Consider the following 12,797-nt stretch of genomic DNA (forward strand, 5'->3'; position numbering starts at 1 on the left):
TACAGTACTGTGGCTGTGTGGTTTTAGCATCTGAAGTGAGTGCATTTTGGAGTCAGCCTCTAGATAAAGCAATAGAGCAGATTTAAGTCATTAATGCTCAGAAAACATACTTCATAAACAAAGATAAAAATATAAAAAAGGGGCAGAGTTTCACACTGTCCATTTTTTTAATTGGATGCATAATTCATGGTTAATGATGTAATTAATGCAGTTCTAATCTACTAAGTACCATGCCCTCCAAAACCATTGCTCTTTTATAGATTTTCACAAGAAGGCATTCATTTTCTAGCTTAATACAGGAAATGTGAGTGACATTAGCAGAATGAGTGTAAAAAATGCCTGTGTTTTAACGTTTTGCCAATGACCAACTTGGAATGGCAGTCCCTTTTCTGGAAGACACTCACAGTTGTCAGCTCTCTGATAATTAAGAATGTCATTGAGTGGTCATAGAAAAGAATTCTTTGAAAGTGTCTACAGCAGTATATATCTATGGGATTGCAAAAAACAATGTTCAGTTGTAATTGTTGGCAGTCAGAAGTCCGTGAAGTTTAAGGGCAAAAGCAGAAATTAGAGGTTTCTCAGGTGTTCAGCTAACACTGACATTTGTTTTATGTTTCATCACAAAAAGGTTGTATCAGGACAGCAGTCACAGATTCTTTCTCTTCTTTACTAGTATGAAATATTAGCACTAATTAATATACTATTTCTTCAACAAAATAATTTTCCACTCAGTGGGAGATAGGGAAATCACTGTAGCCATCTAGTTTCCCAAAGCATGAGTGCAGGGTTTTTCCCTTTGCTGTAGCTGTGTTTACCATACGCCACAGCAGGAGGGCTTTACAGCTGTACTCTCAGACAGCTGCTGAGGGGGTCCCTATCAACACTGGACATATTGAATGGCCAGTTCTCACACAATTATTATCCACACTGCACATTTTCATAATCAACACAGAAGCCAAACTCACAGAGGGAAAACTGCCCTCTTTCCATAGGACTTTATTGTTTGTGACAGAGAGGTTGGTTGAGCAGTAAGGAAACTTGAAAGTGTCACTGCTCTGTGCATTGCAGTCTTATTCAACTAAGAAAAACATTTTGATATGCCAGCATTATCAACCTGAAGATCCAGTTCTTTCAAGCCTAAACCCAAGTTTTTGAAAATACATTAAACTGGGTGATTTTTTTTTTAATTCACCTCAGTGTCAAACTATATTATATATGATAATAAATAAGAAGATATTTTAAATTAGTAATATTCAAATTAATCATGCAATCCTAGGTAAATTTAATTATCATAAGTAGCGTATTTTATCTTCATTACACAGATTTATTCAGTATTCACTCCATTATTTTCCCGGTATTATTCATCATCTCAGCTAATGGTTTCCTGTATAAATGGAGGTGTCATCCCTTTTATTTATCTCCCTTGTTAAACAGCAGAACCTGTATAAAAGTCAGACAGTTGACATCTATATACACTTTTTATTTGCCTAGGTGTATTTGCGCTTGGATCAGCCTGTAACAGCTTTGAACCTTTTCAAGCAAGGGTTAGAGCGATTTCCTGGAGAAGTGACTCTTATTTGTGGAATTGCCAGAATCTATGAGGTATGCACCCACTATGCAATCCTTATAGGGGCCAAATGTAGCTGCTTGAGTAAGAAAAGAGGCAACAGTTGAATATAACTAAGGTTATCAAAAACCCACTGTGCTGATTTTCAGTGTCACTAATGCAAAACAGGTAACTTTCCACAAAGGTAACAAGGTAATGTCAGGGGAGCCCTGCAGGCTTATTTGTTTCAGCAATTAATCATACCAGTGAGATCCCATTTGCCCTTGGCATGCAGAAGCAAGTCCATATTAAGTCAAATTGTCCAGATGTTGTCCTTGCTAGTTCATATGTATTTCATCATACTAAAACTGCTCAAGTCACCAACCAGCAAAATTAAACAGCAAAATAATTTATTTGTCTGTGTTGTTTTTATTAGCACTATGTGTTGTCATTGGTCTCTTAACGCTCTGAGAGCAGTTAGAATGTGAATGTTTCTTAGTTAGGAAGTAAATGTAATATTAAGTAGGATTAGTTATAAAGTAGTTTCACTTTAGCATGGTAACCATGTATTTTGTATTTTAAAATTCTGTATTTTCACGTCAAACGGTCGATTTTGTATTGTTTTTGCATTAAAATTGGTCAAGTGCTATTCTAGAACAAATGTTAAAAACAAAGTAATGAATTTTTTTTTGTGTCTATATTCATGCTTGGCATTCTGTCCTGTTCTCATCATTCTCATCTAACCCCTAAGCCTTAATCCATTTTCATATTAAATCCTTTTTGCCCTTCAGCAAGAAAAAAACAGCTGCATAATTTTTGGAGGCTTTTCTTTCTGAATTGTTGAATAGTTTTTAATATAGATGTTATTTTGCAGAACCATACATAACATTGCATAACCCTTTAAGGAATTATTAAAGAGCAGAATATATTTGACAGGATCGAGTTTTGCACTGACACTTGAATGAAGGATTATAGCTTCATTAGCAAAGATTTGCACTGCAGCATAGGGTGGCTTTCATTGTATAGCCTCACAAGTGGAATATATGTATCAGACATCTTAATCAGAGCTTTTCTTCTCAGTCACTAACTTTTGAGAGTACAAAGAGTTATAGAAAGTTTTTGGTTTAAAAAAAACTACGTAATTTTTAAAGGGACTGCTTTATCACCATTTCCTTGAATCACAAGAAATTCTTTTTTTTTTTCTTTTTTTTTTTTAGCTAAATACAGTGCTGAGGTTATATAAAGGCTTTTTCTTTAGTTTTGTTGGGAGCACATTGTATCTACATCACACAGGTAGAAATTTTTCCTATATAAACACAGAAGCAAGTTTGATATTCTAATTTTTTTTTCTTGTAGGGGATAGATTCTCAGGGCCTTGCACCCCTCAGTGCACTGTCATTTGTAGCAGTGAGTTTACCCTAAATCATCTTCCAAGTAGCACACATCCAAGCATGTATTTATATACAATACAGTTTTCTTAACTGTCATATCCTAGGTAGTACAAGTTTTGGTGAATTCACAATTCCTGTTTTCAAAGGCACATAATAGATTTTCATATGTAATTATATTCTCGTTTGTGTTCAGAGCAATTAATGACTTGATTTAAAAAACACTGAAAATAGTTGAGACCTTGTGTGGGGAAGTCAGTCTACTCTGTGTTGCTATGCTGGAAACTGCACAGTTCTGGGTGCCACAAGACATTGTGCAAGGAGGGGCAAATGTCTGTTGCACGTGGTGCTGCTCCAGCAGGGTCCCCCCGGTCACAAGGGTCACAAGTCCTGTCAGTGAACCTGATCCACTGTGGGCTCCTCTCCTCTTGGGGCCACAGGTCCTGCCAGGAGCCTGTTCCAGCACAGAGCTGCCACAGGGTCACAGCCCACAGCAGGGTCATCTGCTCCTGCATTGAACTTCTCTGCAGGCTGCAGGTGCATCTCTGCTCCCCTGTTGACCTCCACAGGATTCAGGGGCACAGCTGCCTCACCACGGGCTGCAGGGGAATCTCAGCTCCGGTGCCTGGAGCACCTCCTGCCCCTCCTTCTGCACTGACCTTGGTGTCTGCAGAGTTGTTGCTCTCATGTTTTCTCCTCTCTTCCTGGCCACAGTTATATCTGTACAAAAACTTGGTTTTCCTTTTTAAATATGTTATATGTTATCACAGAGATGTAACTACCTTCTCTGATGAGCTCAGCCTTGAGGCCAGCACTGGGTTCATTCCAGAACCAGCTGACATTGGCTCTGTTGGATGTGGAGGAAGCTCTGGAAGCTTCTCACAGAAGCCACCTCTGTAGTCCCCCTTCAACTTCCAAACTCAATACAACAGGCTGTCTCTTTTTCTAAAAAATAAAAACCAAATAAATTTCTTGTTGTAGCTGTGGCATAGAGGTAATTTCAGGTAAAGATATTACTAATAAATCATTATACATTCCTCTCATGGATATATGTGTTGCTTGTGAAGATGCCAGACAGTGGTGTTGAATGGTACAATCAGAGAACTTTAAGAGTATATATAATTAATCTCAGTTGGGTACTCTACAGGGCATAGATAAAGCACCCTGTAGATTAACATTTTAATGAGTTCCACATTAAAAATAGGTGATAAACAGTAGAAGTAATTGGAATTTTTGTCCAATTGTATAGGAAATGAACAATATCTCCTCAGCTGCAGAGTACTATAAGGACGTGTTGAAACAAGACAATACTCATGTGGAAGCCATCGCATGCATTGGCAGTAACCATTTTTATTCAGACCAGCCTGAGATAGCTCTGCGGTTTTACAGGTATCTGTACTTAGGGAGAGGGAGGGAGGGGGAACAGAATATGTGAGAAAGTAATATAAAGTGTTGATCTTTTTAATGCAGGGAAAAAATTAATCAGCAGATTGGCACAAGAGTATGAATGAGCATTTGGACAAATATTACCATAAAATCAGTTTCCAATTTCTGTATCTTTTTATACAGTGATAAGTACATCACTACAAACTTGTAATCATTATATGAGGAGTATGTAGAAGTATCAACATAGATTATCATTCAACCAATAAACAAGGAAAGTTCTTTCGCAGTTTGAGAACAGTGGATCTTACCCTCAACTTCAATTGCATACAGAAGGCACAAGGAGCCCTTTACTCCACCTGAAGTGACCGGGTGTTGTGACCACAAAATTCCTGACTTGAATTCAGGCTGGGCTTCCTGTGTGTTTTTCTGAAAGCAGTGAAAAGATAGTGTTAACACTGCTGCTTGATTTTTATTCCAATACAGTCAGAGTGCAAAGGAGCCTGCCATTCCCTCCCTAAGAGCAGATTAAGTCAGCAGGAGCACTATCATCGCATTTCTGTTGGACTTGAGCTCTTTTGTGCTTTAGGTTCAGAAAATCACAGCCATGCTGCAGGCAGCAGCCCTCTTTTTCCCTGGCCCTCATAGCATTTCTGTTTATTCCTATAAATATGAATAAATAGAATTTTTATAATACATCTCCATTTTAAAAGACACATTAAACAATATCAACGTGAATCAAAATCTGATTTATGCTTTATGTGTAAGATTAATACACATTCATCTCTAAATATACTATTACTAATTAGAGCAGTACTGAAGGATGGAAATCAAGCAAAAAATTGAAGTCTTAAGAATTATATAAAGTAACTGCAATAAACTACAGCTTGATTGATGTCAAGGGATTGGAAAGCAGAAAGAGAAAGTCTGCTACATCTCTATCTTACAGTAAAGTCAGATCATGAGACCCAGCCAAGAAGACAGAAATTACTAATTTACACAGACTTTTGCACAGTTGTTATTCTAATAAAAAGTACCTTGCACTGTCCTTCTAGAAACTAGCAAGTGTAAGACTGTAACACTTGGTTTTTATACCCTCTCAGAATAGGGAGAAAGGAGGAGAGAATTTTTTCTTTTAGAATAGAACTCCTACTTGAAATTAATAAAAAAAAAATAAAACAAATGTTTTCTTTCAATCTAGACGGCTCCTGCAGATGGGTGTTTATAACTGCCAGCTCTTTAACAATCTGGGCCTCTGTTGCTTCTATGCCCAGCAATATGATATGACACTATCTTCATTTGAAAGGGCACTGTTTTTGGCTGAAAATGAGGAGGAGACAGCAGATGTGTGGTACAACTTGGGACATGTGGCTGTGGTATGAAAAATATTAACCATCTTTCTGAATAAGTAAAATTTATAAAAAATGTAAAAACTAGGAAGGAGTCATTTCCCTTCTTGGAAATATGAAACCTGATAGTGTACACGATAAAGTCTAGTACAAATGGAATGTTTATTTGCACTTCAGTAGGAAAGAAGCAGCAAAAGAAAAAGCTCTGAATGAATGTGGCTTTCTCCTGCTAAAAGATGCTCACTCCCCACTATGTTTAACCTTCCCATCATTCTAAAAAAATTACAACATATACCAGCCCTTGAAGGCCTTGGCTGCAAAACAAGCTAATCTGACCAAAAAAAAAAAAAGGAATTAAAGATATTTTTCTAGGAACTGTTATTTGTTTTACATGGAGAATTAGACTGATTCTCTTGTCATAAAGATACACATTCAGCACCAAGTAGCCAATACTAAAGCACTAAGTAGGTCATAGTTGAGAAGGTATTTTCCTCTGTCTTAAAGGCAGCTATAGAAATATTGTGTAGTTGTGTGATAAACTTTGTTAAATTTCTACACAAATTTTCTTACAGTCTTGCCCATTTTTCCAGATGTTCTGCAAGAAGTTGTGTTGGATTTCTCTTTAGCTACATGCCCAGAATAAGTTTGCTGAATGTGGTTTTTGACATGAGTTTTCTAACATGAGTTGTCTTCAGTTGATTGAAGATTGCTGATAATCATTTGAGTCAGACACACAACTGTGTCTTGTACTGCACAAGTACTGCAGCTAGGATAAACACAGTAATTTTTACTGCCTTAAAGATTGAAATTTGAGCTGATGTGCCTGTATTTTTCAGCATGTCACTTTTGATGTTTAACCTAATGCTGTGTCAGTGTCAGTCTTAACACTACAGTAGCATTAGTCAGCTGCTCCATCTGAGGAGTGAATCTTCCTTAACTTAAATATGTGTAGAGACAGAGAAGCAAGATGACTTCCCCTCTGGAGACATCTCAGTTTTTCTTACCCTGCTATAGACAGTAGCAGATAGCATAGTCTTTAGATGCCACTTTAATAATCCAAAAGTTAAATTAGATGAAGTGAATATCACTTGAAGCATGGAAGTTTCTTCTGGAGAGAAATGATTCTGTCTAGAGAAAGAATAAAGAAAAAATGAGAGGATCTGGGAAGAAAGCACATAGATTTCTGATCAGCATGTTTTTATTGTAATTTGCATTCCACTATGGTGAAAAGATACTCCAAAACCCAAAACAGATGCATGTAGTTTCCAATCTTTTCACAAATGAAAACACAGTCTTTCTTTTAGGGCATAGGAGACCTGAATCTGGCTTACCAGTGTTTCAAGCTGACCTTAGTCAACAATAACGACTATGCAGAAGCTTACAACAACTTGGCTGTGCTGGAGATGAGAAAAGGTCACACTGAACAGGTCAGTGCTGAATCCCAGCCTAAGGAGAATGCTTCATTTAAGCATTTTGTATTTAACAAACATGTCATTTCTCTGGGGTGGAGGCATCATATGAATGTCTAACTTACTGTTAGAGGCAGAAACCGTGGATGACTATTTTACATGTTTCAGTGTATTGTCATGCCATCTCCCATTAAACTGCTTATTCTTTGGCATATCCAAATGAATCATCAAAGACAAGCAAGGTTTCCAATAACTTTGCAGTTGTTGAGATGTTTTTTTTTTTTTTAATTGATACCCAAAGCAAACCCCTGTGCTTTGAAATCTTCACTTAAAAGACAACTGACTGTATATTCAGTTAATAAATGTAGATAACATACTTTTGTTGGGTGGCAGAAAAAAGCAATGAGGTTATATCTTGAAAGTTGGGGCTTTTTTAGCAAGGAGATCACATTAGAATTTTGTCAGAAAGCAACAGGTTCTTGATAAACACCTTTGCATCAATGAGCTTGGTGGTTCATCTTACCTAGTGTGAGTATATTGAGTATATTGTGCTTAGATATATAATTGACATGCATGGTGGAATAAATGCAACCATTTTTATGCACATGCAGGGAAAATGAATACTTGTTGTTTGGGCAGTTTTGGACAGAACTACTGTGGGCTTGTTTTAGACCTCATGAGAACAAGCTAATTTGATGGATTCATGTGTACATCATAGAGCTAAAATAAATTATAAATACCTTTTTAAGAGCAGATTGTCTTAGACAGAAGTTAACTTTATTCAGATAACCTAGCAATTACCATGGAAACACTGAAATGAACCTAGAACTGGATGTTTCCAGTGATAGATAAACTTTGGGTTTAGTTTCAGTTTCATAATCAGTAAATTTTTAGACATTTGATTCCCTAGTGGAGGATACCCTCAATTGTGGGAGTTCTGGTTGCTCATAACTAGCACTGCAAAGCCTTTCCATTAGAATAGCTTTCTGTCTACTTTAGTTTTTAGCTTAAAATTTTCAGTTTTCGTCTTGTATCACGTGTATAATTAAAAACTGGGATAAATTTGGCAATAAAAATATGCACAGAAGAATAAAAAGGGGATTACATTTTGCTTATCTTGGATTTTATTTCACAATGATCTTTCATAAATACTGTTATATGTACTCAGATTTTTCAAATGTAGGAAGTTTTAATAAGTTTCTAGCTCAGTCTTGCCACAGTTTATAGTTACTTTTGTTTTGAAACATTTTGGAATTTTCCCCATTAAGTTCTGCATGTTTTTTTAGTAAAATCTTTCACAAGTGGACCTTAATTCTGCATTGGATTTACAGCATGAAGCTATACACTCTGATACTTAGTTTGTTTTACCTTTTTATGCCTCTATTTTGCTAGTGAGAACAAAACCCCTAATTTTATTTAAATGTTTGAGTGTGAAAGCTGTCATTTATATGATAAAATTTATGGTTTCAGGGATGGTTAAGACAGAGCTGTCAGAGACAACAGATAAATACAGTGGGGTGTTCTTTAAATACTTTGAGTTTTATTTAATTTATGTTATGTATTGTCCTCGGGGTTTAAAATTGAATTGCTTAATTTAGTATGTCCCAATAATTTTTTTTCTGACTCAACTAAAAGTCTTTATTCATTTCAATGTTATTTGATTCTGTTATGCCTACACTATTGATGTAACCTTTTTGAAAATGGCTTTCTTAGTAATGACTTAGTAAACATAGGATGATTTCTTTTAAGGATTATGAATATTGCATTAGATTCTTGTTACTCTCCCTCCCAGATGTCACTATATTATTTTTTTCATTTCTCTGTATAGGCAAGAGCTTTGCTGCAGACTGCTTCATCTTTAGCACCTCACATGTATGAGCCCCATTTCAATGTTGCCATACTCTCAGAGAAGGTAATGCATTATCCTGTTCTTGTAATCTAAAAATTGAGCCTTGGTGAGGCAGCTGGTTTTTTATTGTTATTACTAAGACTTCCAGATAGATAAGAAAAAAGTATACAGAGTACATAAACTGAAGGAAAATGCTAAATTACATTTTCATTTTAATACCTAGAAGTGTGTCAAAGTAGCCATTCCAATATTTGCTTTTGAGAAAAAATGAGGCCAACTGGCTATGAAGTAACTTTATAATTGTCCAAATGCCTGAAAGATGATCAATTCCATCTACAGTCTTTGCAGTCAGGAGCTTTTTCAGAATGTGAAGTGTAATAATATCATATGATTTACTAGTAATGATAGAAAGAATATCCATTAATGATAGTATCTTACTGATCTCAAAAGGAAAATCTGTTATTCAGCTTTACAACCTCTGATTTTTTTTGTGTTAATAATCTATTTCATGCAGAGTGTCTAAGACACTGTGTTAACAGTGTCCAGCATTCCTGTTAATAAGAGAAACTTGTAGAAATTTTTTTCTTGTTTCTTCACAAGAAAAAAATTGCTTCTTTGCTTGTGCCTACACCTTCATGATTCTGTTATGAATCTGTGTTGTGTGGGCAGCTCCACTCCTACAGATGCTGAAGTGCACACATTAAGAAGGGAATAACCCATTAATTTGTAAGTGTATCCCCTTCATTGTGAAACACAAGAGGGTGTTGAATAATTGCATTTCTTACTTACTGTTTGGGGAGTAAATCCTAGTCTGCAAATGTCTTGTTACACAAAGGACTCTTCACAGGTTATAGAAGAAGACAGCCAGCCACATCAGCCAGGTGTTGGTGCAGTGGGGTAATGCAATCCTTAAATTCAGTGTATGGCCATGGTTTACAGAACATGACTGCTCTGGGCAGGACTTTGGTTTTTTCTCCTTCAGAGAATTCTTGGCACACTGAAGATCTGTGTTGAGTGATGCACAAGCAAAAAAGGCCTCCTGGCTGTCCATAGCTCCTCCTTTCCCATTCAGGAGTAATCAGTTTTACTAGAAGTGTTCCCAAATCTTTGGGTTCTTTTTTGCTGAACCCACTTTCTGAGATGCTTTCCTTTTAAACCTTCCAGAAAATGATGCCTATTTAGGAAAAAAATGAAGTTCTCTGAGTAGGGAACAATTTCTTCTAAAAGCAACAGAGGAGCACCTTTAGTTCTCCAACATTGTTGTGCATCTCTGTGAGGAAGCAGGAAATCACAGTGGTTTTTTTACAGAGGCCTGATGGGTTGTGTTTTGTTTGTTTATACAATAGCACTTCTATGGAGTTTAAAAGCAAAACTTCTATTTTTTTATTTCTCCATACTTCAAGCACTGGGTATGGTGTGTGCCTTGTCCATTCTCCAAGAAGTTGGGTGAAATGGAATATGGATGCTTCAAGACATTAAGCTGATGTCTTGAAGCAGCCATTAAAATGACATTTCTGTCTTTCTCATCCCTTGATGTAAGTGTGACACAATCCTGCCTCCAAATGTCCTTACTCTGACTGTTCGCTCTTTGGGCCAGCTGTGCTTAAAATTTATGAGCACCAGAAATGTACTGCACAGAATGCAAAGAGTACAAACACTGCATTGCTTGGATTTTCTAAATCAGTTTGTGTGTTTTTTACAGGTTGGAGATCTTCAGAGAAGTTACACAGCAGCTCAGAAGTCTGAAGAAGCATTTCCAGGCCATGTTGATACACAGCAGCTCATGAAACAGTTAAAGGAGCACTTTGCTATGCTCTGATAAGCTAATTTTTTATTATGTAAGAAGCTAGCCAGAGCAAATGTCCCATGCACATTTTGAGAGCACCAGCTCAAAGTAGATGAACTATACTTTATGCATTCCTGTGGCAAAGCTTGTGTTACTTTGAGTAGCAAGAAAAGATTGAGTTTCAATTTCTTATCATCTTAAAAGATAACACTTATTCAAATGCAGCTAGAAAACTTTGCAGCTATGTACACAAGAGATTACAGAAAAGGGTTTTTTTTCTGGCTTTTATGCAGAAAAAAATTTATTTTAAACATTCCCGTGTGACAATCTGTGAAGAAACAGAATAAAAATACTTCCTAACTGGTTTTCAAGTTGGCTTTTGATCGTATACTTTCTAAATGAATGTTAGGTTTTAAAATTAAAATACTTAAAAAGAATTTTAAATACATATGTAAAGCAAAATTTCTTATATTCCTTGTACTGTATGAGTTAAATAAATGCAGTTTGTATGGTTTGTCTCATTTATGTGTGTAAGTTAAATTACATTCTTATTGCTATGAAAATCTGGGTTGATAGTCTTAACATTTTGAGAGACTCCACAGAACTGGTACAAAATCACAGAAATGCATGTGTTCCTCTCTACCCAGGAGGGAGTTTATTCTGGATCTCAGTGAGGGAGAAGGGCATTTAGAAGCTTACAGAATTAAGAGCTAATAGTTGAGAACAAGGCATTGATGGGGTGATTACATGTGCTACCACATAAGCACTATTGCTAAGTAAATATTTGGATCAATCTAACTGCAGGACTACTACTACTAACAACAAATGAAGACTTTCTGTCATACTTTGTGTTTTAGCTAAAAGGAATAAATTTGCAAGAATTCAAAACCTGACCTTTTTAGAAGACCTTTAAAAAATGTGACATGTTAAAGCAATCTGAAATGGCACATCCTGAAACAGACCTTTGAAATCTTTTCATGTTTCCCTGATATCTCAGGGGAATATTTTAGCTTAAGGGGCAACCCTAAACATGCTTATGAATCTTAAGAGTCTTTTTATTTTTTAGGATTTGTTATTCCTCCATCCTCATCTTCATCGGTTGCAGCTGGTGAGGGTGGATGCTGGGGAGCTTAGAGAAGTGTACCCACAGGTTCCCCCACAGAGCATTCTGTAGGTGACAGAAACACTCATTAATTGCTGTCACATGGTGTGAAGTGCAAAAGCATTATTGGCTGAATAGATGCAGCATCTTTTATGGAATTTTATTTTGTCCATTTTCATTTTATATTATGGGAACTTCATCGCAATCTATTTAAAAGGAAATCTTAGTTACCAGTAATTCTCATTAGTTAAGATTTTACTTGCTGCCAAAATGCAAGAATTTAGAGGAAAGTTCCATCCTTTAATCTACTTATTTATGTCTTTCCAGCTGTCATTACTAAACTTAGAGAAGTACCAGAAAAGAAAATTGTCTTAGCGGTTTAAACACAACTGTTGGGAATTTTTGAATGTCAAAAAAGGATTAAAAAGGGAAAAGGATTATGTATGTTAAGGAATCCTTCACACAATATGCTTTATGAAGGTCAGATGTTAAAAAACTTCACCTTCTCCCCTCCCCCCCCCAAAAAAAAATTACAAAGGTCTAAACAAGGATTAAAACCTTTTTATCTCCCTACTCTGCAGCTTCTGCAAGCCATTCCAAATTTATCTTAGGTGTTGTATTTTGATTGCACTAAAAGGCAGCAGCAATTTGCTTTGTTGATCTTTCGTGCCCCAAAGCAAGGGTCTGACAGTATATTTCTCACAATTAGCACGGTGCAAATGAAATCAAACGTGGTAATGGGTACAGCAGCACAGTGCAGCAACAGATGAGTCAGCAGGCCGTTGGTGCTCGGAGAATCTTTCTGTTTGGTTGTTGTTGATTGGCTGTGAGCCGCAACAAGCAGCCGGACCGCCGGCCCGGGGCCCTGACCCCAGCATCGCAAACAGCACTTCTGAATAGAGTACAGTTTAAAAAACCCACAAATGTTTAATCTACAGTGCTGACAGTTCCACAGCAAAGCTGCCTGGAAGGAAGCTTGAAGCAG

The 12,797-nt window shown here is 36.6% G+C and overlaps 1 protein-coding gene across 2 annotated transcripts in view; it reads left to right on the forward strand.

Annotated features, from left to right (window-relative positions):
- Positions 1–11,231, forward strand: part of TTC8 (tetratricopeptide repeat domain 8) — a 40,772-nt gene extending 29,541 nt beyond the window's left edge. The window contains exons 10-15 of one of the 2 annotated variants that reach the window (XM_036384582.1): positions 1,492–1,602; positions 4,184–4,323; positions 5,519–5,693; positions 6,971–7,093; positions 8,904–8,987; positions 10,627–11,231. In XM_036384582.1, the coding sequence (XP_036240475.1) occupies positions 1,492–1,602; positions 4,184–4,323; positions 5,519–5,693; positions 6,971–7,093; positions 8,904–8,987; positions 10,627–10,743 (750 nt within the window). In that variant the 3' untranslated portion in view covers positions 10,744–11,231. The remainder of the gene's footprint in view (positions 1–1,491; positions 1,603–4,183; positions 4,324–5,518; positions 5,694–6,970; positions 7,094–8,903; positions 8,988–10,626) is intronic. The other variant, XM_036384583.2, reaches the window with a different exon arrangement.
- Positions 11,232–12,797: the final 1,566 nt, after the last annotated feature.

Source organism: Molothrus ater, chromosome 6 (genome assembly GCF_012460135.2).
Source record: "Molothrus ater isolate BHLD 08-10-18 breed brown headed cowbird chromosome 6, BPBGC_Mater_1.1, whole genome shotgun sequence".
Taxonomy (NCBI): domain Eukaryota; kingdom Metazoa; phylum Chordata; class Aves; order Passeriformes; family Icteridae; genus Molothrus; species Molothrus ater.